This window comes from Dipodomys ordii, unplaced genomic scaffold (genome assembly GCF_000151885.1).
Source record: "Dipodomys ordii isolate 6190 unplaced genomic scaffold, Dord_2.0 Scaffold2, whole genome shotgun sequence".
Lineage (NCBI taxonomy): Eukaryota > Metazoa > Chordata > Mammalia > Rodentia > Heteromyidae > Dipodomys > Dipodomys ordii.
In genome coordinates, this window is record NW_012267218.1 from 21,911,489 (window position 1) to 21,934,504 (window position 23,016).

The 23,016-nt window shown below is 48.4% G+C and overlaps 1 protein-coding gene across 3 annotated transcripts; it reads left to right on the forward strand.

The window, feature by feature from the left end:
• The first annotated feature begins 1,437 nt into the window (after positions 1-1,437).
• Tgfb3 (transforming growth factor, beta 3) lies at positions 1,438-21,930 on the forward strand. 3 transcript variants are annotated; one of them, XM_013014047.1, is made up of 8 exons: positions 1,479-1,854; positions 2,203-2,350; positions 10,512-10,675; positions 10,938-11,067; positions 15,592-15,699; positions 17,166-17,337; positions 19,617-19,770; positions 21,219-21,930. In XM_013014047.1, exons 2-8 carry the CDS (start codon positions 2,245-2,247, stop codon positions 21,375-21,377), a joined length of 993 nt encoding a protein of 330 aa, XP_012869501.1. In that variant the 5' UTR covers positions 1,479-1,854; positions 2,203-2,244; the 3' UTR covers positions 21,378-21,930. The 3 variants fall into 3 exon arrangements, with proteins under 3 accessions (XP_012869493.1, XP_012869501.1, XP_012869507.1); XM_013014053.1 differs by having other exon boundaries at positions 1,479-1,812; XM_013014039.1 differs by having other exon boundaries at positions 1,438-2,350.
• The last annotated feature ends 1,086 nt before the right edge of the window (positions 21,931-23,016 follow it).

The following is a 23,016-nucleotide window of genomic DNA, read 5'->3' on the forward strand; positions in this document are numbered from 1 at the left end:
TCAACCATCTGGGAAATGGGCTGGGGACGGTGGCCGTATGGCGCTCGGCGATCCTCGGTGCCCTGCGGGCCTCCGGGATCCGGGAGCGGTGCGCGGGACAGGCGCACGTGGCGAGCGCGGCGATTTCCCCCGGCCGGGCGCCGGGTGTGGTCTTCCTCTCCCGCAGCACCCCCATCCCCGGCCCCCCCACTCCCACCCCGCCCAGCCCGGGTCCTCCGGGCTCGCGGCCGCCCAGGCCGGTCTTCACTGGCGGCCGGGCCTCGCCAGAGGGCACCCTCGATCTTCCGGAAAGCGCCACCATGTTTCCACGTCCCGCTCTCAGCTCCAGCCGGCCCGACTCCCTCCAGACTGGTCCGCGAAGACTGGCGGCCGGACGGCGCGCGATCCCCGCGATCGGGAGTGCCCGCCGCCCCGCCCCGGGCGGCCAGGCCTGGCCCGGGAGCGGCCCGGGACGCGGGCCGGCGGGAGAGCGCGCACTGACAGCCGGCCAGGACGCGCGGAGGGGCTGCGGGAGCCGCAGGGAGGGGGCTCGGCGGCCGAGTAACTTTCCAGAAAAACAGCCAACGTGTAGCAGGAGTGACTCCAAGAGGGGAGGGAAAAAGGGGTGGGGGGGGAGGAAAAAAGTTCAGTTACCACGTCGAACGAGAGGACTCGCAAAGTATTTTCAAATGGGCTCGGCTTTTCCGGTGCCTGTTTAAAACATTAACATTCGTGCAGCGAAAGGGGCTGCGTGCGCCGGTCCCTCCCTCCCTCCCTCCCCCCCACCCCCACCCCAGGCCCCAGACGTCATGGGAGGGAGGTATAAAATTACAGCAGAGAGAAATAGAAAAAGCAGTGTGTGTGTGTGTGTGTGTGTGTGCGTGCGCGTGTGAGTGTGTGTGCATGTGTGTGAGGGAGAGAGAGAGAGAGAGAGAGAGAGCTCAGCGTCAAGTTCAAGGGAATGAGCCAGAGAGGGCAGAGACAGGGGAAGAAGCTGGGGACGGAGGAATAAGGCGCTTTCCGGAGTGGACTGCAGTGAACTGCCTTCTGTTTTCTTTTCCTTTCTGACTTTTTTTGGTTTGGTTTTGTTTTTTTAAAGAGAAGCAAGGGACACAGAAGCGATGGCCGAGGGAGAAGACACGCTGCGATGCGGGTGACGGCGGTGGCGGGCGTCTAAGTGGATTCCTGGGGCTGATCTCTAGAGGCCTGCCCTCCCTCCCTGCCAGTGCACATAACCCCGCATGCATCCCAGCCAATGAAGACGGGAGGCAGCGTGAACAAAGTCATTTTAGAAAGCCCCCGAGGAAGTGTAAACAAAAGGGAAAGCATGAATGGAGAGACAAGTGTGTTCTACACTGCCCCCACCTTTAGCCGGGCCAGCGGCTACTGGGCCCTGCCTTTCCACACCTACTCACTGGTGATCTGACTGTTTGGTTTTTTGGTGGTTGCTGTTTTTCGTTTTGTTTTTTTTTTTAAACCATCCCCCCCTCCCCTCTTTTTCCCCCTACCCCTTCCCTTATTCTCCGTCAGCACAAGGCAAACCATTTGATTTTGAGTTCCAGCCCTTGGTCCTTCTGTGCCTTCTTTAAAAGACCCACTTTCTCCCCATCGCCAAGCGGTGTTTGGCAATATCAGATATCCGCTCTATTTATTTTTACCTAAGGAAAAACTCCAGCTCCCTTCCCACTCCCAGCTGCCTTGCCACCCCTCCCAGCCCTCTGCTTGCCCTCCACCTGGCCTGTTGGGAATCAGAGCCCAGCAAAACCTGTTTAGACACATGGACAAGAATCCCAGAGCTCCGCGGCACACACAGTCCGTTTCTTCGTCCTCAGGGTAACCAGCGCTTCCTGGAAGTCTTGAAGTTCTCGCAGTGCAGTGAGTTCATGCACCCTTTTGCCAAGCCTCAGTGTTTGGGATCTGGGGAGGCTGCCTGGTTTTCCTCCCTCTTTCTGCACGTCTGCTGGGGGCTCCTCTTCGCCAGGCTTCACTGCCCCCCCAACCCCTCTCCCCGGCTCACACATGAAGATGTACTTGCAAAGAGCTCTGGTGGTCCTGGCCCTGCTGGACTTTGCCACGGTCAGCCTCTCCCTGTCCACTTGCACCACTTTGGACTTCAGCCACATCAAGAAAAAGAGGGTGGAAGCCATTAGGGGACAGATCTTGAGCAAGCTCAGACTCACCAGCCCCCCTGAGCCATCGGTGATGACCCACGTCCCCTATCAGGTCCTGGCACTTTACAATAGCACCCGGGAACTGCTGGAGGAGATGCAGGGAGAGAGGGAAGAAGGCTGCACTCAGGAAAACACGGAGTCGGAATACTATGCCAAAGAGATCCATAAATTCGACATGATCCAGGGGTTGGCGGAGCACAGTAAGTCGGAATGCTCACTGCGTGTCTGCTCTGAAGGGGATGAACTGGAGTAGGGAACTGCATGGAAGGAGCCTGCTGGGAGGGGGGGCGACACAGCAGAGTGCCCCAGGGCTCACTGGCACCTAGGCTCTGGTGCTGGGTGGTAGGTGGGTGGGGAAGGAAAGAGCAGTAATAGTAAGAGCCAGATACTTCTGGGAGGCCAGGAGCCTCAGAGCCAAACGGCATGCTGAACTCACATCATATCCCTGACTGATTTTAATTTGGAATTACATTGTGCCGTCCAGGGAAACAGATGGGTTCCTGCCCATGTGACCATATGGGTAACTGTAAGCATATGGGTACCATCAAGGGCTGGGCTGCCTGGAGCCTGGACACTTTGCTCTTCTTCTTCTCGGTGTTTCCACAGCTTCGTGTGACACGTCTCCAGTTCAGTTTTTCCAACTCTTGGGAAGCATAGTACCTTGCCCCCAAATTAATGTCTGTCAAGCTTTTTGGAAGTCCAGGCAAGAGACAGCTTCTGGCTGCCTGAGTCCCTGGGTCTACCCCACCCACGTGACCCACGTGAGCAGTGTGGGGGAGGGGTATGCACACATTCACATGTACCCAGACGTGGAGGTCATAGGAACTCATATGGCTTCATATATGCAAATGTGCCCCCCCCCAGGCAGCGGGCATGGGAGAGCAGGTCGTGGCTCTGGGAGTATAGAGGAGGGCTTGGGAGCTCTTCGCATCTACCCATCTTGAAGAGTGGGTGGTGGGCCCGGTGGCAGCACAGGGGGGAGGGGCCCCCCCTCCCAGGCGGCAGCAGGGGTGTGAGAGTGGAAGTGTGTCTTCCCAGGAGGCTCCCATCTGCTGAGGAGCTAGGAAGCTTCTGGGTGAGACGGCTGTGTGTGTTTGTACACGTGTGGAAGTCATGTGTGTTTACTGAATGGGGATTTAAAAAACCTCAACACAAGAGAGAAATTTGGCAGATGCTGAGAAACCAACAGCCCAGGAAAGAGGAATGTGAGCCACTCATGCGCCAGACGCAGGGAGTAGCTCTGTTTGCTTTCCTACCAGCAGGTGTCCTCCGTGCCCTGGTTACCCCAGTCCAGGCCCACTTGGGAGGTGAGCTGTGCCTGAGTAGGGGTGGGAGGCTGAAGTGGAGCTTGCAGGGTAAGGGTGGTCATGGGCTGACCAGGAAGGTGGCTCAAGAGAAGAAACAGTGGCTACCAATGGGTGGACCAGCTCTAGATAAAGGTGAAAACTGCCCCATTGGGAGCTGGCCTATACTGGGTGGAGGAGCCTGTGGTTTCTGGCCAGGGGTTCCCATTGCGGCTTCCTGTGGCTGCCTGGAGTGCTCTGCCTTAGGATGTGGCTACCATGCAGGGCTAAGGCTGGAGGAGGTGAGACAAGAGTTAGAACTCCCTGCCCAGGGGTTCTGAGTGGTGCTGGCTTGGGTCTGCCTGGCAGTGCGGTGCCCACAGACACCTAGCAGCTACATGGCTGAATCCTCAACTCTGTGGTCACTCATGAAAGCAGAGGCGGGTAGTCATCTGAGGCCAGCAGGAGAAGTCTATGGAAAGACAAGGGTAAGGAGGGGTGGGAGGGCAGGGAACGACTCAGACCTTCATGGCTTGAATGAGGACGAGGAACCTAAGGGAGAGGGGATTGGGAGACAAGGCTACACAGGTGTGGCAGACTCTGGGCCCAAAGGGAGGTGGCCTGGGGCAAGGGCAGAGCAGGGCCCGAAGGGTGTTGAGCTGCTTCTGCCTGTAGGGGTAGCCATGGGGTTGTGGAATGGTGGTGTGGTCTGGACCAACTCTGCACAGCCAGCAGAATGTTGTTCTGGGTGGTGAGGAGGTGCGGGTGCTCAGTGGGATGCAGGCAACGCTTACTGGAACCTTCAGCTGCCAACAGGAAGCAGGCCCAGTCCCTGCAGCTGTAGGAGGTGACGTGGAGCTTGAGCAGATGTGGACCTGGGCCCGCCCCACAGCTGGCCAGGTGCTGAGTTCGCCCTAAATTCACAAAGCACACTTAAGTAGAAAAGAAATACAAAAGCCCAGCCGGTGCTGAGCGGTGGAGAGCCAGTCCCTAGAGGTGTGGGAGAGGGACACCTGCCCTTAACTCCTGAGGCCAGGTGCGTGCGGGGATTCTGGATCTGTGATGTGGCACCAGCAGGGTGTTGGTGGTGTTGGTGCCAGAGTAGGGGTCACGAGATGCCATTCTCTCACATTTAGCACTCTCAGCCACCTCTTTTTTTCCAGTAGACTGACAGTCAGAAGGAGGTGAACACAGGAGATGTAGTGAGAAAGTAAGAGTCTTTGGGGAGGAACACGAAGAAAGAAAGAATTTCTGGTGGTGCGAGTGGAGAGGCAGGCTATCCGGTGGCTCTGCCCTGTTGTGCATTCTTTTGTCACTCAGTGTATAGATGAGGGGATCAAACTCATATCCATTAAATAATTTGTCCAAAAAGAGCAGGGTTCTCACCCAGACAGGATAGGTGCAGAATATGTGCTATAAAGTACCAATATACATGGAAAATGCATTATTTGTGTGTGTGTGTGTTGCAGTACTGTGATTTAAATTCAGGGCCTTGCACTTGCTAGGCAGAAGCTCTACCACTTGAGTCACTCCTCCAGCCATTTTTGCCTTTTAGCTATTTTTCTAATAGAGTCTAATTTTCTAATTTTGCCTGAGTCAGCCTGGCCCATGATCCTCCTATTTACACTTCCTGCATAGCAAGGACAACAGACATATGCACCACACCTAGCTTTTCTAGGTTGAAATAAGGCCTTCTGAACTTTTCTCATCTGAGGGCTAGTGTCAAACTATAATCCCCTTAATCTCTGCCTCTTGAGCAGCTAGGACTACAGGCATGAGCTACTGTGGCAGGCTCTAAAAGTTCACTTTTTAACCTTGAGGCTCCATAGAACTTTGATTTAGGACACAGATAAATTCCATGTAGATCTTGGCAAGAGAGGACAGACGCAATAAATTGCCTTAATAACCCAGGTGGTAAATTGATTGGGGATAATACTAGTTTTGTTCCTAGTTCTCCGTGGTGTTTTTGTTGTTGTTGGTAGTAGTTGGTTGGTTGATGTTTGTCCAGGTAATTAATATTGCTACAAATGTTCTTCCAAATTTAATGAAAGAATTTTCTTTATCTCATGAAAAGCCTCAAGTAGGTCAAGCTGCTGGAGGCAAGTGAAAGTTGTTTCTCTGTCTCCTCTCCTGTAACATCCGAAAGGACCTCTAACTTCCCTTTCTCTCGAAAGAATTTTATCACCAAGTCAGATGGTTCACTTACCTCTGCTGGAGAGTACAGGCAAGACTCTGCAACCTTTCACTTCTCTAGGATTTTGCCATGGGCGGTGAGTAGGCACCTTCTCTGAGCTACATGGTAGGGAAAGATGCCACCTTTCCAGTGCCTCTGTCACCAAAGGCATCATCAGTGTAGGTGACAATTTAGCTTCTGTCCTAGAATTAGCTGTGTCTGCTGGGCAACGCTTGTTTTGAGCCAAAGGCAGACAATCAACAAACCCAGAATTCCTGAGCAAAAAAAGAAAACTTGGGGGCTGGGCAGGTGACTCAGTGGTAGAGCGATTGCCTTGTATGCATGAGGCCCTGGGTTCGATTCCTCAGCACCACATAAGCAAAAAGAAAAAAGCTGGAAGTGGCACTGTGGCTCAAGTGGTAGAGCACTAGCCTTGAGCTGAAGAGCTGAGGGACAGCGCCCAGGCCCAGAGTTCAGGCCCCATGACCGGAACCAAAAAAGAAAAAGAAAAAAGAAAACTTGGTATTTTAACTTTTAGCTACTAACCATAGATGTTGTTCATGCTAAAAGTTAAAATGTCTCATGTTGAAAGAACTCATGACCCTAGAGGTTGATATTGTATGTACAGTATGGCAGTGATTCTCCAAAGGTAGCCCAGAGGCCGGTGGGTGTGGATTCCCAGCCCCTGCGTCTTCCTAACACCATCACAACTTCTGGGGATGGAGGTAGCGTCCTAGAGAGCCTGTGTCTTCAGCAAGCGTAACGAGCAAGGGAATGAGGGAAAGCCTCTGGCTAATACAAGGACCTAAAGACACAGGCAGGGAGGTCTAGAAGAAAAGCCATGGTCCAGGCACCATGATAAGACACAGGGGACACTTGTGCACTTGGGATCGTGGAGAACATAGATGTGTGGCAGGGGGGAAGGAGGGGACCTGGGAGGCCTGAGACCTGTAGGAAGAGGAAGTCACTCTGCTCAGCTCCATCTGATGTTTACCTTCAGGAATGTGGGACCAACTTGACTACATTTTGTCATTTCCCCCAAAGAACAGAAAATTCTGGGTCTTTTTGTCAACATCTCCCAACTTGTCATATACACTTAAAATGTTTATGGGCTTCAAATCCAGACATTTAAAACATGATGCACTGGCCAAATAATACATCTGATGCACTTAAAAGTTAATCTATGTAAAGTGTAAAGTCCTTAAGGCAGTGGTTTCTCCAATTTCTAAAACCTCTGACATAGTGGATTATGGATTATAAACAATGGTTCTCAACTCTGTCTGTATATGAGAGTCATCTGGAGAACGAAGGAAGGAAGGAAGGAAACAAGGAAAGATGAAATAAAGGAAGGAAGGAAACAGGAAGGAAGGAAGAGAAAAAGAAAGAAGAAAGAAGAAAAGAGAGAGAAAGAGAGAGAGAGAAGCAAGCAAGCAGGCAGGCAGGCAATTATAGACCCACCTACCCCACTACTGGGGTCTGTAGTAAGACCTTACGAGTCCCAGGTAGTTGTGCTACAGATCCAGGTTTTACATTGGAACAAGCCGAAAGAGGATGTCTACACCGAAAGCAGACCTAGTAGCCAGGTGTCTGAAAACATTTTAGAAGCAGTTTACTATTTCCTAATTTTTACATGAATTCTGTATTTGCCTAGTTTTTGTGTACTTATTTTTTGTTTCCTCCCCAGAGCAAAATCAAAAGTATCTTTCTGCTGGATGACTTCCCAGGGTCTCTGCTTCAATATATGAAGTGTGGTCAGAAGACCTGGGTTCCAATCTCATATCTGCCACCTCCTATCTAAATGATCTTGGGAAAAGCATTGCACTTTTCTGATACTCATTTTTCTCATTTGTAGAATAGCAAATTTTATCTATTCTCTTTACTTGCAAGAATCGTTAGAAAAGCAGATGAATTAATAAGTGTTGTGGAAAATGTAAGGTAGCATTATTACGTTCTGTAATTCACACTCTGACTCTGATTCTCATTCCATCAATTATTTAAAACATGGTTATTACTTGGCAGCTGTCATTGTCCAGGGGATTATATTTATATTTCTTTCTTTCCCAGGCAGTTCTTTTTGTCATCACGATGGTTATGTGGAGCTTTGCTTGCTAGTGTCAGCTCCTTCCTGTGTGACCTTGTCCAGACCCTTCTGGTTGGTCTTGGCTGTGTTTGTGTGAAGAGTTCATGTTCACCTCCATGACAGCAAACGATCTTTCCTACCTCTTTCTTCAAATGCCTTAAAAGTTCTATGAGGAGTTCATCTTGGGGCACAGATGTAGGAGTGATAGACTGGAAGAAACCAAGGAGGGATGGTCACTAGACTAACCTCTCTTAGCACATGGCTTTCTCCCTATCCTGGCTTCCCATGTCTTAAACCCAGTCTGACTCTCCTCAGTGGCAGGTGTCATTTTTCTTCTTCCTTCTCCTTTTTATGCAGAGGTGCATGTCACCCTGACTTATCCTTTTTTTTTTTTTTAAAGCCCTGATACCTTGATATACTTGCTCTGGGCTTTACATATTTGCTCAGCTTGCTTGCTCTGCTGGTGTTCTACCACTTGAGCATGCCTCCAGCTCAGATTTTTACTGGTTACTTTGGAAGCTGCCTTCTAACTATGATCCAATGGATCTCAGCCTTCTGACTAGACTACAGGTGTAAGCCAAGGGTACTGGCCTGAGTTGCTCTTTATGGTTACTGCCCTTGCTTGGATGACTGAAACCAGATTGAAGTCAGCTTGGGAGGGTCATGAGTCTAAGTAGCTTATCCATGTCCAGAGTTGTAAACTTGTCAACTTATTTACTACATTGTGTAGCTCAAGGGTTAAAGTACTTGCTATGCTCGAGGCCTTGTGTTCTGATTTCTTGCTCTTGTTCTGTATTTGTTCTTTCAAGGCCAGTTATTAATCAGGGCATCATTAACTGCATTCATACATTTGTTTTCCTAACATCTGTTCCATTAATTTCCTAAGAACCAATGTCAGACCCACCAGATGGCAATTTCCAGAGACACACTCATCCTTTCCTAAAGATCAGTAGCACATTTGCTCCTTCATAGTGTCTGATCTGTCCCGCCTTGTCCATGACTCCCTAAACCACCCTAGGGGTGATTATGAGCTCATTTCAGCCATGTCCATTATGTGTGGAATCTGGGTCCATGAGCTTGAATTTCAAGTTCTGGCTACTGTTACCATTTGTGTAGAAAGGTTTCTGTGAGTGTTCACACTCCTCAGATCTGGAGGTTGTAGCATTCACAGGAGCCGAAAAGGGTCTGGCTTGCTTTCTTCTTTAATTGGTTTGGAGTGGTGAGTGGAGAATCTGCTCCCTTCTGTCTAGTACTCAGGGGAAAAAGTTGCAGGGAGTAGGGGACACAGGCCACCATAACAAGCTGTCAGAGACACAGACTCGTGTGTATGTGTGTGTGTGTGTGTGTGTGTGTGTGTGTGAGAGAGAGAGAGAGAGAGAGAGAGAGAGAGAGCGAGAAAGAGCGAATGTGTATGTGTTTGCTACCATTTGAGCTACATCTCCACTTCTGGTTTTTTGATGGTTGTCTAGAGATAAGAGTCTCAGATATCAGCCTCCTGAGTACCTGGGATTATAGGCGAAAGCCACTAGTACCCAGCTCAAGGACACAGACTTAAAAGAACCAATGGTAGCGACTTAGTCACTCAGTCACTCACTCATCTGTGTTTCTCTTAGGTTCAAGATGTGGCTTCCTTGCTGCATGAACCCTGCTTCATACAAGATTGACTCATGATGTTGAGTCTGTCACTGTGCTGCTCAAATTCATCCTTCCTTCCTTCCTTCCTTCTTTTCTTCCTTCCTTCTTTTTTTTTTTTCTTTGTCGGTCATGGTGCTAGAATTCTGGGCCTGGGCACTGTCCCTCAGCTCTTCAGCTCAAGGATGAACACTCTACCACTTGAGCCACAGAGCCACTTACAGTTTTCTGGTGGTTCATTGGAGATAAGAGTCCATGGACTTTCCTGCGCAGGCTGGCTTTGAACCGTGATCCTCAGATCTCAGCCTCCTGAGTAGCTAGGATTACAGGCATGAGCCACTGGCATCTGGCTGCGCGTATTCTTTCTATAGCTCTCTGTGGTGGACAAGATGAATCCAGCTTCTCAGCATGACATGACAGGATGAATCCAGCTTCTCAGCTTCTCAGCCACCCTGCAGGTGGCTCCCAGTCTGCTGTCCAGACCTTCCTTTACCAGGCTGCAGGTTTGTGGCTTTGAGTCCCTCTTCCTCTCCCTTTACCTCTTTGAATCACTTTCCCTGTAAACTTTCTTTCTTCCCCCTCCTGAGCCAGTCCTCCCTTCCATGAAGGGCCCTGCTCTCTTCCTCTTCTTGTTTCCTGCAGCCACCCCTGGACTCTTCTCTCTGACCCTGCAGTCTGGGTCTATGTGTTAATGACTTCCCTTAACCTTTCTCCCCTGGAAGGCAGGGACTGTGTCCATTCATTTTTACCTCCCCACGGCTAATGCTAGTAGTGCATAGTGTTTACTCTATAGATGGTTAATAAGTGAATGACTGCCCAAATGAACCTGGATGAAGCAAATATCTATAAGATAACTACACTACTTGGGGGAATTTTTGATTTTGTAGGAGAGTAGGAAAATCAGGCTAGAGAGCTCAGTGGGTTTGGAATGTTAAGGTGGTGGGAGGAGAGAGTAATTACCCTTCACTCATCAGTCTTACTATTGTGTCCTGGGCCTCTGAGGTCTCCCTGCTCCTCACTCAAGACTGTGTGACTCTCAGGTCACCAAGAAACTTCCTCCTATCTCCATCAGGTCTGAGGCCTCCGGCATCTAGGGAGGTCACAGGCAGGACTCTGGCCACTTGAACACGTGTCTGTTGGTGGCTCGCTATTGCTGAGAGGTTCACATTGTGTTCCATTCCTTTGTCTTCTAGATGAGCTGGCTGTCTGTCCCAAAGGAATTACCTCCAAGGTTTTTCGCTTCAACGTGTCCTCAGTGGAAAAAAATGGAACCAATCTGTTCCGGGCTGAGTTCCGGGTCTTGCGGGTGCCTAACCCCAGCTCCAAGCGCACAGAGCAGAGGATTGAGCTCTTTCAGGTACCCATCCCTAGGCCCAAAAGCCAGTTCCTCCACCCTGGGCAACCTTCCCTAGGCACAGCAGACATAGATTTGAATCCTGGCTTCTCTGAGCCTCCATTTCCAGATTTGTCATTAAGAGGGATGGGTTACTTGGGGTGTGTAAAAGCATCTGGAAAACATTGATTTCTCATTGCTCTGTCCACCTGTCCTGCCTGGAGACCTACTTCTTTTTGGTATAGTATCCTGGCCTTGGGTAGTTATTCCTTTCTCTGCCCTGTAGATACTCCGGCCAGATGAGCACATCGCCAAGCAGCGCTACATTGGTGGCAAGAACCTGCCCACTCGAGGCACTGCCGAGTGGCTGTCTTTTGATGTCACTGACACAGTGCGTGAGTGGCTGTTACGAAGAGGTAGGTGGCCCCAGGGCAAGCATTTCAGGACCCGCTGTTCATTGTGACAGAGAAGAAGAGAGACTTGTGTTTTAGACCTGGGTTCAAAGCTTAGCTTTGCCACTGATTCTGTTTTTCCTTCATTTACTCAATCTGTGTTTCTGAAATGTTGTTCTAAGTCAGGCCTAAGTCGAAGTCAGGGGATTTAGCAGTGAATACACAGGTGAGGTCCCAGGGCTCATGGGATTTCATTTTGTTGGGACAGATACATACACATATTAAACAAGTGAACATACTGATAAGTAAGAACTGTGGGTGGGGCCTGGGAATATGGTTTAGTTGTAGAGTGCTTGCCTAGCATGCATGAAGCTCTGGGTTTGATTCCTCAGTACCACGTAAGTAGAAGAAAGCCAGAAGTGGCGTTGTGGCTCAAGTGATAGAGTGCTAGCCTTGAGCACAGAGAGGCTCAGGGACAGAGCCCAGGCCCCAAGTTCAAGCCCGAGGACTGGTAAAAAAAGAAAAAAAGATAGAAAAAAGATAAAAAGAACTGTGGGTAGTTATGCAAAATAAAAAAGGCATAAGGCCATAATGAGTGGGTGGAACCAAGATCAGATGCTCTGAGGAAGGGAAGCCTGCATTGACATCCAGCTGATAAGCAGGAGTCAGCCCTGGAAGGTCAGGTGGAAGGTAAAGTAAAGGCTGTCCTAAGCAAAGGAAACCTCAAGGCCCAAGTCTTCATCTGTAAAGCAAGTTGATTTGTTATAGCAAGTGGGGTAAAATGAGCTGGGACCATAGGAAATGACCTAGTATCTTTCAGGCCACAAAAAGGATTTAGGACTTATTCCAGGTGTGATGAAAATCCAGGAGTATTCTGTCAGCAAGCTGGGAATGTGGGTAAAGTGACTGATTATACCTTTAAATGATTCCTTCCTCTAGTTACCATGAGGTCAAAGGAAAAGGCGGGAAAATCAGTTAGACACCATTGCAATAGTCTGGATGAAGTCAATGGGTTAGACTGGGACAGTAGCTGGTCATAGCAATTATATGGATTCAGGCTGGGAAGATGGCTCAGTGGTAGAGTGCTTGCCTTGCATGCATGAGGCCCTGAGTTCAATTCCTCAGCACTACATAAGCAGAAAAAGCTGGAAGTGGCTATAGGGGTATAGTGATAGCCTTGAGCTGAAGAGCTCAGGGACAGCACCCAGGCCCAGAGTTCAGGCCCCAAGACTGACCAAAAAAATTTATGAATTTGTTCCATATTCTTCACTCCCCTCCCCCACACACACTGTATTATGCTTTGAACTCAGGGCCTTGCACTTACTTGCTCAGCTTGTTTGGCTGGTGCTGTACCCCTCAAGTCACATCTCCAGCCCTGGTTATTTTGGATTTAGTATCTTGTGGCTTTCCCTGCCTACACTGGCTTTGATCTATGGTCCTCTGGATCTCAGCTTCCTGAATACCAGGATTAAAGGCATGAGCCACCAGTGTTTAGCTTGTTCCATATTTTGGAGGTAAAGCCAACAGTTTGTTAATACACAAGAGCAATCTTGGTTGACTTCTAAGTTTTTGGAATAGCAGGCAGGTAGTGGCATCTTGGAATAGGGAAGACTGGAAAAAGAGGGTGAAGGGCAAGTTCTGTTTTGGCAATTAAGTTTAAAAAGTCTAATGGTCATCCAAATAGAACTATACAATAAGTATGTTAATCTTTCCATGTCCTCAATATCTTACTCACTCACTGTGGCTCCTCACCTGGAAGATGACAGAATGGTACCCTTGCAGCATGCCTCATAGAGGTGTTTTAAGGGTCAAAGATATTTAGAAAATGTCAAGACTTTCAACGTATTTTTTTTTGGGGGGGGGTCTGGTCGTGGGGTCTGAACTCTGGACCTGGGCGTTGTCCCTCAGCTCTTCAGCTCAAGGCTAGCATGCTACCACTTGAGCCACAGCGCCACTTCTAGCTTTTTTTCCCCCTGCTTATGTGATGCTGAGAAATCAAACCCAGGGCCTCATGCATGCAAGACAAGCAATCTACCACTGAGCCACCTTCCCAGCTCAACTTTCAGCATATTTTATAAGAATAAGCTTTCAGAGGGAAGGGGTAACACTGTCCAAAAAGAAATGTACTTTTTCTTATGTAACTGTAACCCCTCTGTACATTACCTTTATAATAACAATATTTTTTAAAAGAATAAGCTTTCAGCCAGGTACCAATCTGGAATCCTAGTGACTCAGGAGGTTGAGATCTGAGGATTGTGATTTGAAGCCCATCTGGGCAGGAAAGTCCATGGAGACTCTTATCTCCAGATTAAGTACCAAAAAAAAAAAAAAAGCTAGAAGTGGAGCTGTGACCCAAGTGGTAGCGTTGAGCAAAAAAAGCTAACAGACAGCCCTGAGTTCAAGCCCCAGGACTGGCACACACACACAAAGCTTTCATCATACCAGATAGAGGGGCTGAGGCCCAGAGTAGTTAAAGTCCAAGGTCATCCAGCTGGACTAGAACTTGAGTCTCTTCTCCATGTGTCTCATGACAGTGCTCGGTTAGGTCTGTCCCTTACTGGTGAGGGTTATGCACGGTAGCCCTATCTGCCCTTTTCCCCTCTCACTGAGTTTTCCTCTATTGGAATGGGGGCATGGCTCAAGTGCTAGAGTACTTACCTAGCAAGAACAAGGACCTGAGTTCAAACACCAGTACTGCCAAAGTGTGAAAACTCAGTTTGCAAACCCCCATCTAAGGGGCCTCTTTGGTGGCTGAGTTGGCAGATGATGGCCTGGAGATTCTTCCTGCTCCTGGGCAAAGGCAAAGGCTGGGAGAACCCATGAGGCTCGGCCAACAGCAGCACTGTTTGGGAATTCTGACTCAGACGTTCTCTGCCTGGCCACAGAAAGGAGGGGCTGGGGAAATTAATCTCTTAGCTTCCCTGTCTGATTCAGATCAGCTCCACCTGGATTTCTTTGAAGCCCTGGGCACTTGGAGTTCTTATTTTCACAGCTGTAGAACTCAATGAGAAGCCTACAGAGAGAATCATTTCCATCCTCCTTGAGACATTAGAAAAGACAATTTCATAATAAAACCTGTTGCTTCCTAACCCACCATCCCAACTGCTGCCAGTTCTGAGGTTGGTTCTTCATTGCAAATGTCAAATTCCCGCCTAGGCAAATTCTGCCTTCCTTTCTTTGGGAACATTAGACCTTTGCTTATACAGAGCTCAAGAGTCCCATCAAAGTTCACAGCCTCATGCCAGGCTGCAAATGGACTCTAAATTAAAGCCATGGTTGGTCTAGATGGATGAGGCTCTGCATTATCTGAGAGGTCTTGGAGTCACTTAGCAAGCATCTGAGAGCCTGTGTGCACCAGCTACCCAAGCTGTGCCCTAGGTTCCAGAGCTGGCTGGAGCCCTGTCCAGGATCAAGGATCCTCACATTTTTGTGCTATTATTCTTAGGGTCTGCTTCTTAGCTTCTTAGTATGTAGAGCCAGGTTGGGCAGGGACCCTTTTTCCCCTGCCCCTCCCCCCCCAGCTTCCTGGATCAGGACAGGCTATATACTAAGAAAGCAAAGCCATTTTGCATCTCAGTAAACATGTGGGTGTCTTTCTTGGTGCTCTCTGTTGTCTACTCTTTGCCATTCTTTGTCTCTTAACATCTTAGAATGTGGGATCTAAGCAAGACATGCTCGTATAGACCTATAATCCCAGCATTTGGGAGGCTGAGACAGAAGGCTTGTAATTTTGAGGCCAGTTTGGGCTACATGGTAAGAAAGACACTATTTTTTTTTTTAAACAGTGGGATCTGGGTTTCTGGCACCACAGTTCATAGGCTAGGAATCCCAAAATTACCAACTACTGTATCTTGAGCCATTTGTCCTCATATACATAATGGGGTGATTGCCCAGTGGGGTGATTACTGAGGTTCAATGTACTAGTGTCTGACAAGCCATAGAGCAGTGTTTGGCCTGCAGCAATGCTCCACAGTGTTGATGATTATTGCTGTCATTTCTGTGTCTTCCATTGGCCAAGTGAGGCCATTCTGTCATGCTGACCACACGAACTTACTCTCCCCCACACAAACATCTGTCTGCTTTCTTACCCAACAATCCGAACGTGGCCACTCAAGGTCTCTCCTGGGCCTCCTCGGACACCTTGAGCAGGAAGTATACATGGTGTTCGGTGGTTCATTAAAACTACCCCAGCTCCTTCTTCTAGCTGCCTTACTGCAGGGGGAAGTCATCGCTCCTTCCTCCTTTGTACTCACTTCCTATATTCTCCCCTGTGCATTGTAGGTGGTGACATTTTCTCTTAATACTGTCCTTTGAAAATGGATGACCATTTACATTCCCTTTCCTGGTAGCTACAATGGTCACTTCCAGTTCTTTTCATAATGTAATACAAGTACATGGAATATAGCAACTTGTATGGTACCAAGGCCCATTCTGAGCTTTGGAAGCTCTTTCTGTCTCCTGTGACCCTCTGTACCACTCAGTTCCTGGCCCACCTTCACCTGATCACACACAGTGCTTTTCTCACTGACTCTGGATCTTACTTTGCAGAGTCCAACTTAGGTCTGGAAATCAGCATTCACTGTCCATGTCACACCTTTCAACCCAACGGAGACATCCTGGAAAATGTCCATGAGGTGATGGAAATCAAATTCAAAGGTAACAGTAATGGATGCGTGAGAGAGTATGGTGGGGCAGTTCATGGGACAGGACAGAACAGGAGAACCCAACCAGACCCCCATGAAACCAATGTTCTTCGTAGAAGAGATAGCTAACTAGTATTTACTTCAGTAAATCTGCTTTCTCCCAAGAGCAATGAACATGCAGATCTAGAGATTGAATTAGCTCTGGGTGAAATCAAGTAGGTTAGCTGTTCAGAGCCCCAGGAAACAAGGTCACCAGTATCTCTTTCACAGTGTTAAATGAGATAACATGTAAAGCAGCACCAAGGACACTCAACAAGTTATAGCTGTCTTCTTTCTCCCTAAAGTTAGTAAACTATGGTGCCCTGAACATGAGTATCACTGAGCTTTCCTAAAATTATCAGGCCTACCTGATCTTTACCCAGGGGTTGTCTGAGACTTGATGATGATTTCAGGGTTCAGGCATTTGACCACATGTGTTTGTGGAGAGATGGAAGTAGCTGGGAGTTCAGGGGCCTCAGCTTTGACAGTCTCTGGAGTTCAGAGAAGCTATCTTTTCCTTTCCTTGTCTCGTTTTGGGCACCTGAGCAATGCCTGCCGTCAGAGGCTCATTTGAGAAAAGATGCGCTCTTGCCTCCTGCATCTTGTCATTCTTTTAACCTCAATTCTTGAAATTTTTTTTCAATTTTAATGCCAAGGATTTCACATCCTAATCACAGAGCTCAGAAATTCAGAGCCCTCATTTAGAGGCCAGGCTAAGGTGAAACTCCCCTTCATGTTAATATGTAAATTCTAATGCTCATGTCCTGTCAGGTAAAGTTTGATGAGTAGTTGGCTTCTGTCCTTCACACACTAGAGCTCCAGCTAGTTGAGATTCTAAGTCAGACTTGTTTGTTTTTTCCTCTTCAGTTAGAAAAGGTTCAGATGGATTCAGGGCCTTTCTCAGAAAAAGTTTGCTAAGCCATATAACATACACTCTATTATCTCACCTGAATTTTATAGTGAATACATGTCTGAAACAATAAGTACAATGTAAATATTTGCTGTCATTCAGTTTTGTTTCTTTGCCCCACCCCCATTCAAACTATATTAAATTGGGATACCTTACACTCACCCTGCTGGATTCTTGTCTCAATAACTCAAAGGCAAGTGTTAGCTGTCCACCGGATGATAGAGATGCGTCATGGCTTCACAGTGATTTCCAGGAAGCATCTCAGGAAGGGCTTTCTGTCCTCTGGAACATTCTGTGCAGGATTTGTGAGGAGATCTGAGCACGGTTGTCGTGATTGTTGAGTTCTTTTGGTAGCGATTGCTCAGCTCAGCTTTCCTACAGGAGATCCTGAGGTACAGCTCACCCCCCGCCCCCGCCCTCTCATGGATGCACTGACGCCCCTTGGCAGTGATGGGCCAGGGTGAGGAGACAGCCTCTAACAGCTCTGCTTTTCATAGATTGGAGCTTGTCTTCTTCCTGCCCTTCTGCAGGGGTGGACAATGAGGACGACCATGGCCGTGGAGACTTGGGACGCCTCAAGAAGCAGAAGGACCACCACAACCCCCATCTGATCCTTATGATGATTCCTCCACACCGGCTCGACAGCCCAGGCCAGGGGGGTCAGAGGAAAAAGCGGGCCCTAGACACCAACTACTGCTTCCGGTGAGCCTGGGCCCCATGGGGACCACAACATACCCTGGGTCTCCTGTGGTGCAGACCTCAGACGTAACCCACATGGAGCCAGATACTGCACTGCACAGAACTGATTGGAAACCTTTTGCAAAGCTTCCAGTTTTCCTGCACCTCAACTTCATCAGGGCCTGGCTGGAGCAATGAGGGAAAGCGTGAGCAGAGTGTACTGGGAAAATAGTCTGGATGGTGGATGCTTGCCTGAAGCTTCCTGGTGGTTTTTGTGTTTTCAGTCCTTGTGGGGCATGCTTGTGTGGGAAGAAATCACTGCAGGAGTTTGCAGGAAATGCTTGCTCTGTTCTAGTAGAGGAAGCAAGGATGCCACTGGGTAGAGAGGGGAGGAATGTAGGGTAGCCTCTTTTTATATGGAAAATCTGAGCTAGAGAAATTAAATGAATTCAGAAATTCTCGAGTAACCATTGTTACTCAATGATGTAGATGGAGAAGACCCAGCTTCGTCCCTTTCCTTGGAGCAGATGAAGTGCTCACATACACAGGAGGGATGTTTTGTCTGTGTACCTGAAGGTCAGGGTGAAGTCCTTTGCACAGCGGGAGTCAGGGGTTCCAGCACAGATACAGGACAGGCTTCAGCAAGGGTGGGATTTTAGTGTTTTGGAAGATGGGGGAGGCTTGGGGATGTAGGGATGGGGGAGGCAGAAAGCCCTGGGGGTAAGGGCAGAGGTAGCACAGGATCTGGCTGCACAAGCTGCCTGAAGCAGCCAGGAGAATGACTTGGGAAATCTCTGTGATCTGGAACTGTATCTGCGATGATCTACCGAATCAGTGAGGGATCTCACACCTGGAGAGCAGAAAGATCTGGAAGAGGCTCTGTGGTTGCTGCCATCTGTCTGCAGGCTAGCATGTAGAAGTGTTCTGTGTGTCTTTATCAGTGAGACATGATTGGTTTTGGCTTCAAGCAACAATGAATTCAGCCACAGAAGTTCTATTCACAAGAGGTCTGTGGTAGCAGCTTTGGGTTTGTTCGGGCTGCATAACTGTGCCATTGAGGACGCAGATTTCCCATTTTCCAGCCTGGTGTGATTGGTATGTTAGCTCTTCATCCTCTCATCCGTGTCACAGTATTACGAGGGAGGAGCTGGTCCATGTTTAAGACAAGAGCGGGGAATGAGCTAGTAGTATTCTCTTCCCTCTGTTGCTTTTATAACTAATCTCTATTCTCTCCCCACTTCTATGGTGCTAGGCTCAAACCCAGGGCCTTGCACTGTCAGGCAAACTCTGTATCACTGAGTGACATCCCCAGTTTAGGTTTTTATAAATAAAAAACTCTTGGCCTGTAGGGCACCAGTGGTTCACATCTGTAATTCTTGTTACTCAGTGGGCTGAGATCTGAGGATCCTAGTTCAAAGCCAGCCCATGTAGAAAAGTCCATCAGATCATTTCTAATTAACTAGCAAAAAGCCAGAAATAGAGCTGTGGCTCAAATGGTAGAGTGCCAGACTTGAGTGAAAAAGCCAAAGGGCAATGCTCAGGCCCTGAGTTCAAGTCACAAAAACAAAACAAATAAACTTTGCAAAACCTCGACTTCATCCCCTGCCTCCTTCTCCTATGTCTGATTGGCCATTGTTAGTTCATATCACCACCTCTGCCTGCAATGGCCAGAAAAATGAGTAGTGTTGCAGACTGTCATGTGAGGTGGCATGGGAGAAAAGGGTTAGGAATGGCAACTTCAGAACAACCCTAGAGTCTGCTATGGTTCCTACGAGTCAGACTTTGGCCAGTCATTGTCTTTGGAAGTGACACATTCCAGGTCTCAGCTGAAATGCACTGAAAGCAGAGGCTAGTTGCCCACTTAGCAAGCAGCACTGCCAAGTGGGCTCTTGCAGACAACAGGATTGAGGTCTGGCAACTTGGTAACCTGTAGATCGTGGTTCTGCTAGAAGGAGAGGCCTTGTTTTGGCTAAAGGTAGTCTAAAAAGCACACTATATGGTAGTATGCAAGCTGCATGAGCTTCGAGTTTATTTCTAGTTATGCAGAAGCTATCACTAAACCAATCTCAACAAAGCTGATTTGACTGAAACCTCTAGGACTTGCTTGTATATGGAGCATGTTATATCCATTCTGATTTGTGGTATACAAGGGGACAAGACTTCCACCTCTTTACTGTCCCTCGTGCAGTATTCTATCTCCTATTACAACTTTGGGATCCTGGTTTTCAACATAGGAAAATGCCTTTGGGTCTCTTCATCCCATGCACTTGAACCTGATTTCCTGTAAATGTTTTTCATTGTAGCAACTTGGAGGAGAACTGCTGTGTGCGCCCCCTCTACATTGACTTCCGACAGGATCTGGGCTGGAAATGGGTCCACGAACCTAAGGGCTACTATGCAAACTTTTGCTCAGGCCCTTGCCCATACCTCCGCAGCACAGACACAACCCACAGCACGGTACGGAGCAGGGCGCATGCTAAGAGAATCCTGAGGGTCAGCCAACTAGGCCATTTGTTAAAAAGCACGAATAAAGGGTTGAATGTTGAATAAGTGAATGATAAGCTGGGTGAGTAAAATCCCTCTAATAAATGTTCTGATCTTGGCATCCCAGCCCAATACGAACATCCCACCAAGCCCTTAAAATTCCTATCATAGAGGGCTGGGAAGGTAGCTCAGTGGTAGTGCGCTTGCCTTGCATGCCTGAGGCCCTGGGTTCGATTCCTCAGCACCACATTGGCAAAAAGTTAAAAAAAAAGCCAGAAGTGGTGCTGTGGCTCAAGTGGTAGAGCGCTAGCCTTCAGCTGAAGAGCTGAGGGACAGCGCCCAGGCCCAGAGTTCTGGCCCCACGACCGGACCCCCCCACACACAAAAAAATATCCTATCATAGAGGCTGAGGGTATAGCTCAGTGGTAGAGCTTATCCTTAGCATGTTTGAGGCCGTACGTTCAATCCCCAGAATCCCTCAAAAAAGTTTTGACTAATTTTTTTATTTGCTTTGACTAAAGATTTTGAACTATGGAAGTTAACCGTCATATGACCTGGTTGGCAAGGAATGTAAGGCCTGAGCCTGTAATGTGGCAGAAACATTACATTACAGGCCTTGAGCCTGTAATGCGAGCTACTAAGGAGGCTGAGATCTAAAGATTGAAGTTTGGAGCCAGCCTAGGCAGGAAAGGCCAGCAGTCTTATCTCCAATTAATCAGCAAAAATCTAGAAGTGGAGCTGTGATTCAAGTGGTAGCGCACTAGCCTTGAGCAAAAAAACTCAGGGAAAGGGCCCAGGCCCTGAGTTCAAGACCCAGTGCCAGCATGCACTTGTGTACCATGTACAAAGGTATTCTGAAAGACAGTGAGGAGAGAGAGGAGGGGGGTGGGAGGGAGAGAGAGAGAGAGAGAGAGAGAGAGAGAGAGAGAGAAAGTGAGCTCAACCTCTGAAACTTGCCTTTCCCCAAGGGGAATAGAAAAGGGCAGTGGTTTGTCAGTCACATTTACTTATGGACAGTCAGGGCTGCATACTGTCTGGGCACTTACTAAATGGCCCACGACACTAGTTAGTGAAAACCTTTTTCACTAATGTGATCAGTTACAGCAAGGAAGGGCAAAGGAGTTGTTTTCTTACTAGCAAAGCACTTCCTTATCAAACAGAAGTCCTCCAATAACTGCCACCTGTTTAAACTAGTAATTCAGACAAGTGTATGTGTTCTGCATTTTGCTCCAGAGGGTGAACACAAGTTGTCTCTCACTGAACTGTGGTCCTGTAATTGTTCTTCAATAGCAGCAGGGGCCATTCTACCAGTTGCTCATCTCGGAGCCACCCTCAGAGTAGAGTTCCTGGACTGAGGGCTTGCAATGTCTCTCTCTCTCTCTCTCTCTCTCACCTCTAAATATTATGGTCTCCACCTCCAGGTGCTGGGGCTGTACAACACCCTGAACCCTGAAGCATCTGCCTCACCCTGTTGCGTGCCCCAGGACTTGGAGCCCCTGACCATTCTGTATTACGTGGGGAGGACCCCCAAGGTAGAGCAGCTCTCCAACATGGTGGTGAAGTCCTGTAAGTGCAGTTGAGGCCCAGCCTGCAACAGAGAAGGGAGAACTGCCACTGCTGACGGCCCCGTTCCTTGGGAAACCGAAGCAACAGACCTCACCTAGAGGCCTGGAGCCTACAACCCTTGGCTCCTGGTGAACAGCTAAAATGGAGGCTTCCTTCTGGAACATTTCTCTTTCTTGTTGGCTCTGAGAATCACTGTGGTAAAGAAAGTGTGGATTGGTTAGGGGAAGTGAACTCTTTTAGAACACAGTACTTTTGTGGTGCAGACAGAGGTGTTGGGGTAGAGAAGAGGGAGGGCAAGTGGACACAGAGGTGTTGGGGTAGAGGAAGAGGGATGGCAAGTGGCAATGGGATTTGGGCTACCCTGGGAAGGAGGTGGGGCAGAAGGTGGCCAAACTGGAAGATACTTTGGATCTGTAGTTTGGGTTACTGGTGTGCCATATCTGCTTTGGGGACTCTGATGATGTTATAGGAGGCAAGAATTTTTTTTTTTTTTTTAGACAGGTTACCAAGACAAAGTCCCAGAATTGTATCTTGCATTACCTGGGATTAAAGACAACTCTTTTTGTTTTTAATTTTCAAACTGTCTTCTCTCCATCAGTCAGCATCTTGGCTTATTACAGGTACTACAGTGAGTTCCTGGGCCAAGCAACTCTATTGGATCCATGGAGATGCTCAATTCCGAAGAAAGGGTGGGAATTAACTTTCCTGTCTGCCCTCTGGGCCCCTCCTCCCAGCTTCTCCTTTGATCACATTTCCCCTGGGACATTTGGCTAGACACCTTCCAGGTCAGGGTGAAAGAATCTGGATTCTGGGTCCATGCAGCCTGGGCATCAGGGATTCCTCTTCTCCTGCCCTCTACAACCCTGTGTTCCCTTGATGTTCCTGGAAGCAGGTGCTATGTCAGGCACTGGGGAGCTGCACATGTACCACACAGTGAGTGACTTGGCCCCAGACGCATAGCCTGAGATACAAAAACAAATACAAATTATTACTCTAAAAGCTTTTGTATAAATAAATATTTTGGGGGGGAATTGTGGATGATTTCATCTTCTGGGAGATTGTTTCTAGAACAGTAAAAAACCTTTTCTAAGATGAATGTCTGACTCCATAAGTAGCCTTCTTACCCTCTCATTAACTCCATGCCTGCATCTACTGTTCAGACATAACTGGAACCTAGGCAGATAATTGCAAAGGTCACTTCACTGCTTGGTGTGAGCGTGCTAGAAGGTGGCCGCACAGAGCTGCCTCTGCCATCTGGGAGGAGGGCCCTATTGTCTGTGCACCCTTCCCTCTCATGGAACATGTTTTTAGACACACAGAGATACTGGCTCAGATTTGCACCAAGTTAACTTCCAGATAACTCTGTGGTGTGAACTTTTACATATGGAAATGTGGCTTGTGTATTCTATCTAACAATCCACATCATCATTTTTGGAAATCTCATCTCAGCTCTCAAATGATTTGAACATTAGAGAAACTGTCTCAGGCAAATAGACCCAGAGGCAAATTCTGTCATTGAGTTACACCTAAAGGAGCCAACCTGGAAACACTTTTCAGACTCTGGGCCTCTCGCTTGTGGTTTGGAAATGGGAGAGGGCAAGAAAAGCGCAATTCCAACCACAGTGCCCAGGCCTCTACACAATTGTGCTGTGG

Excerpts from the sequence above, each read along its gene's own strand:
- Tgfb3 (XM_013014039.1), top strand. The coding sequence starts at position 1,999 with ATGAAGATGTACTTGCAAAGAGCTCTGGTGGTCCTGGCCCTGCTGGAC. Across the intron at positions 2,351-10,511 it reads CCAGGGGTTGGCGGAGCACA|ATGAGCTGGCTGTCTGTCCC; the intron begins GTAAGTCGGAAT and ends TTTGTCTTCTAG. Across the intron at positions 10,676-10,937 it reads AGAGGATTGAGCTCTTTCAG|ATACTCCGGCCAGATGAGCA; the intron begins GTACCCATCCCT and ends TCTGCCCTGTAG.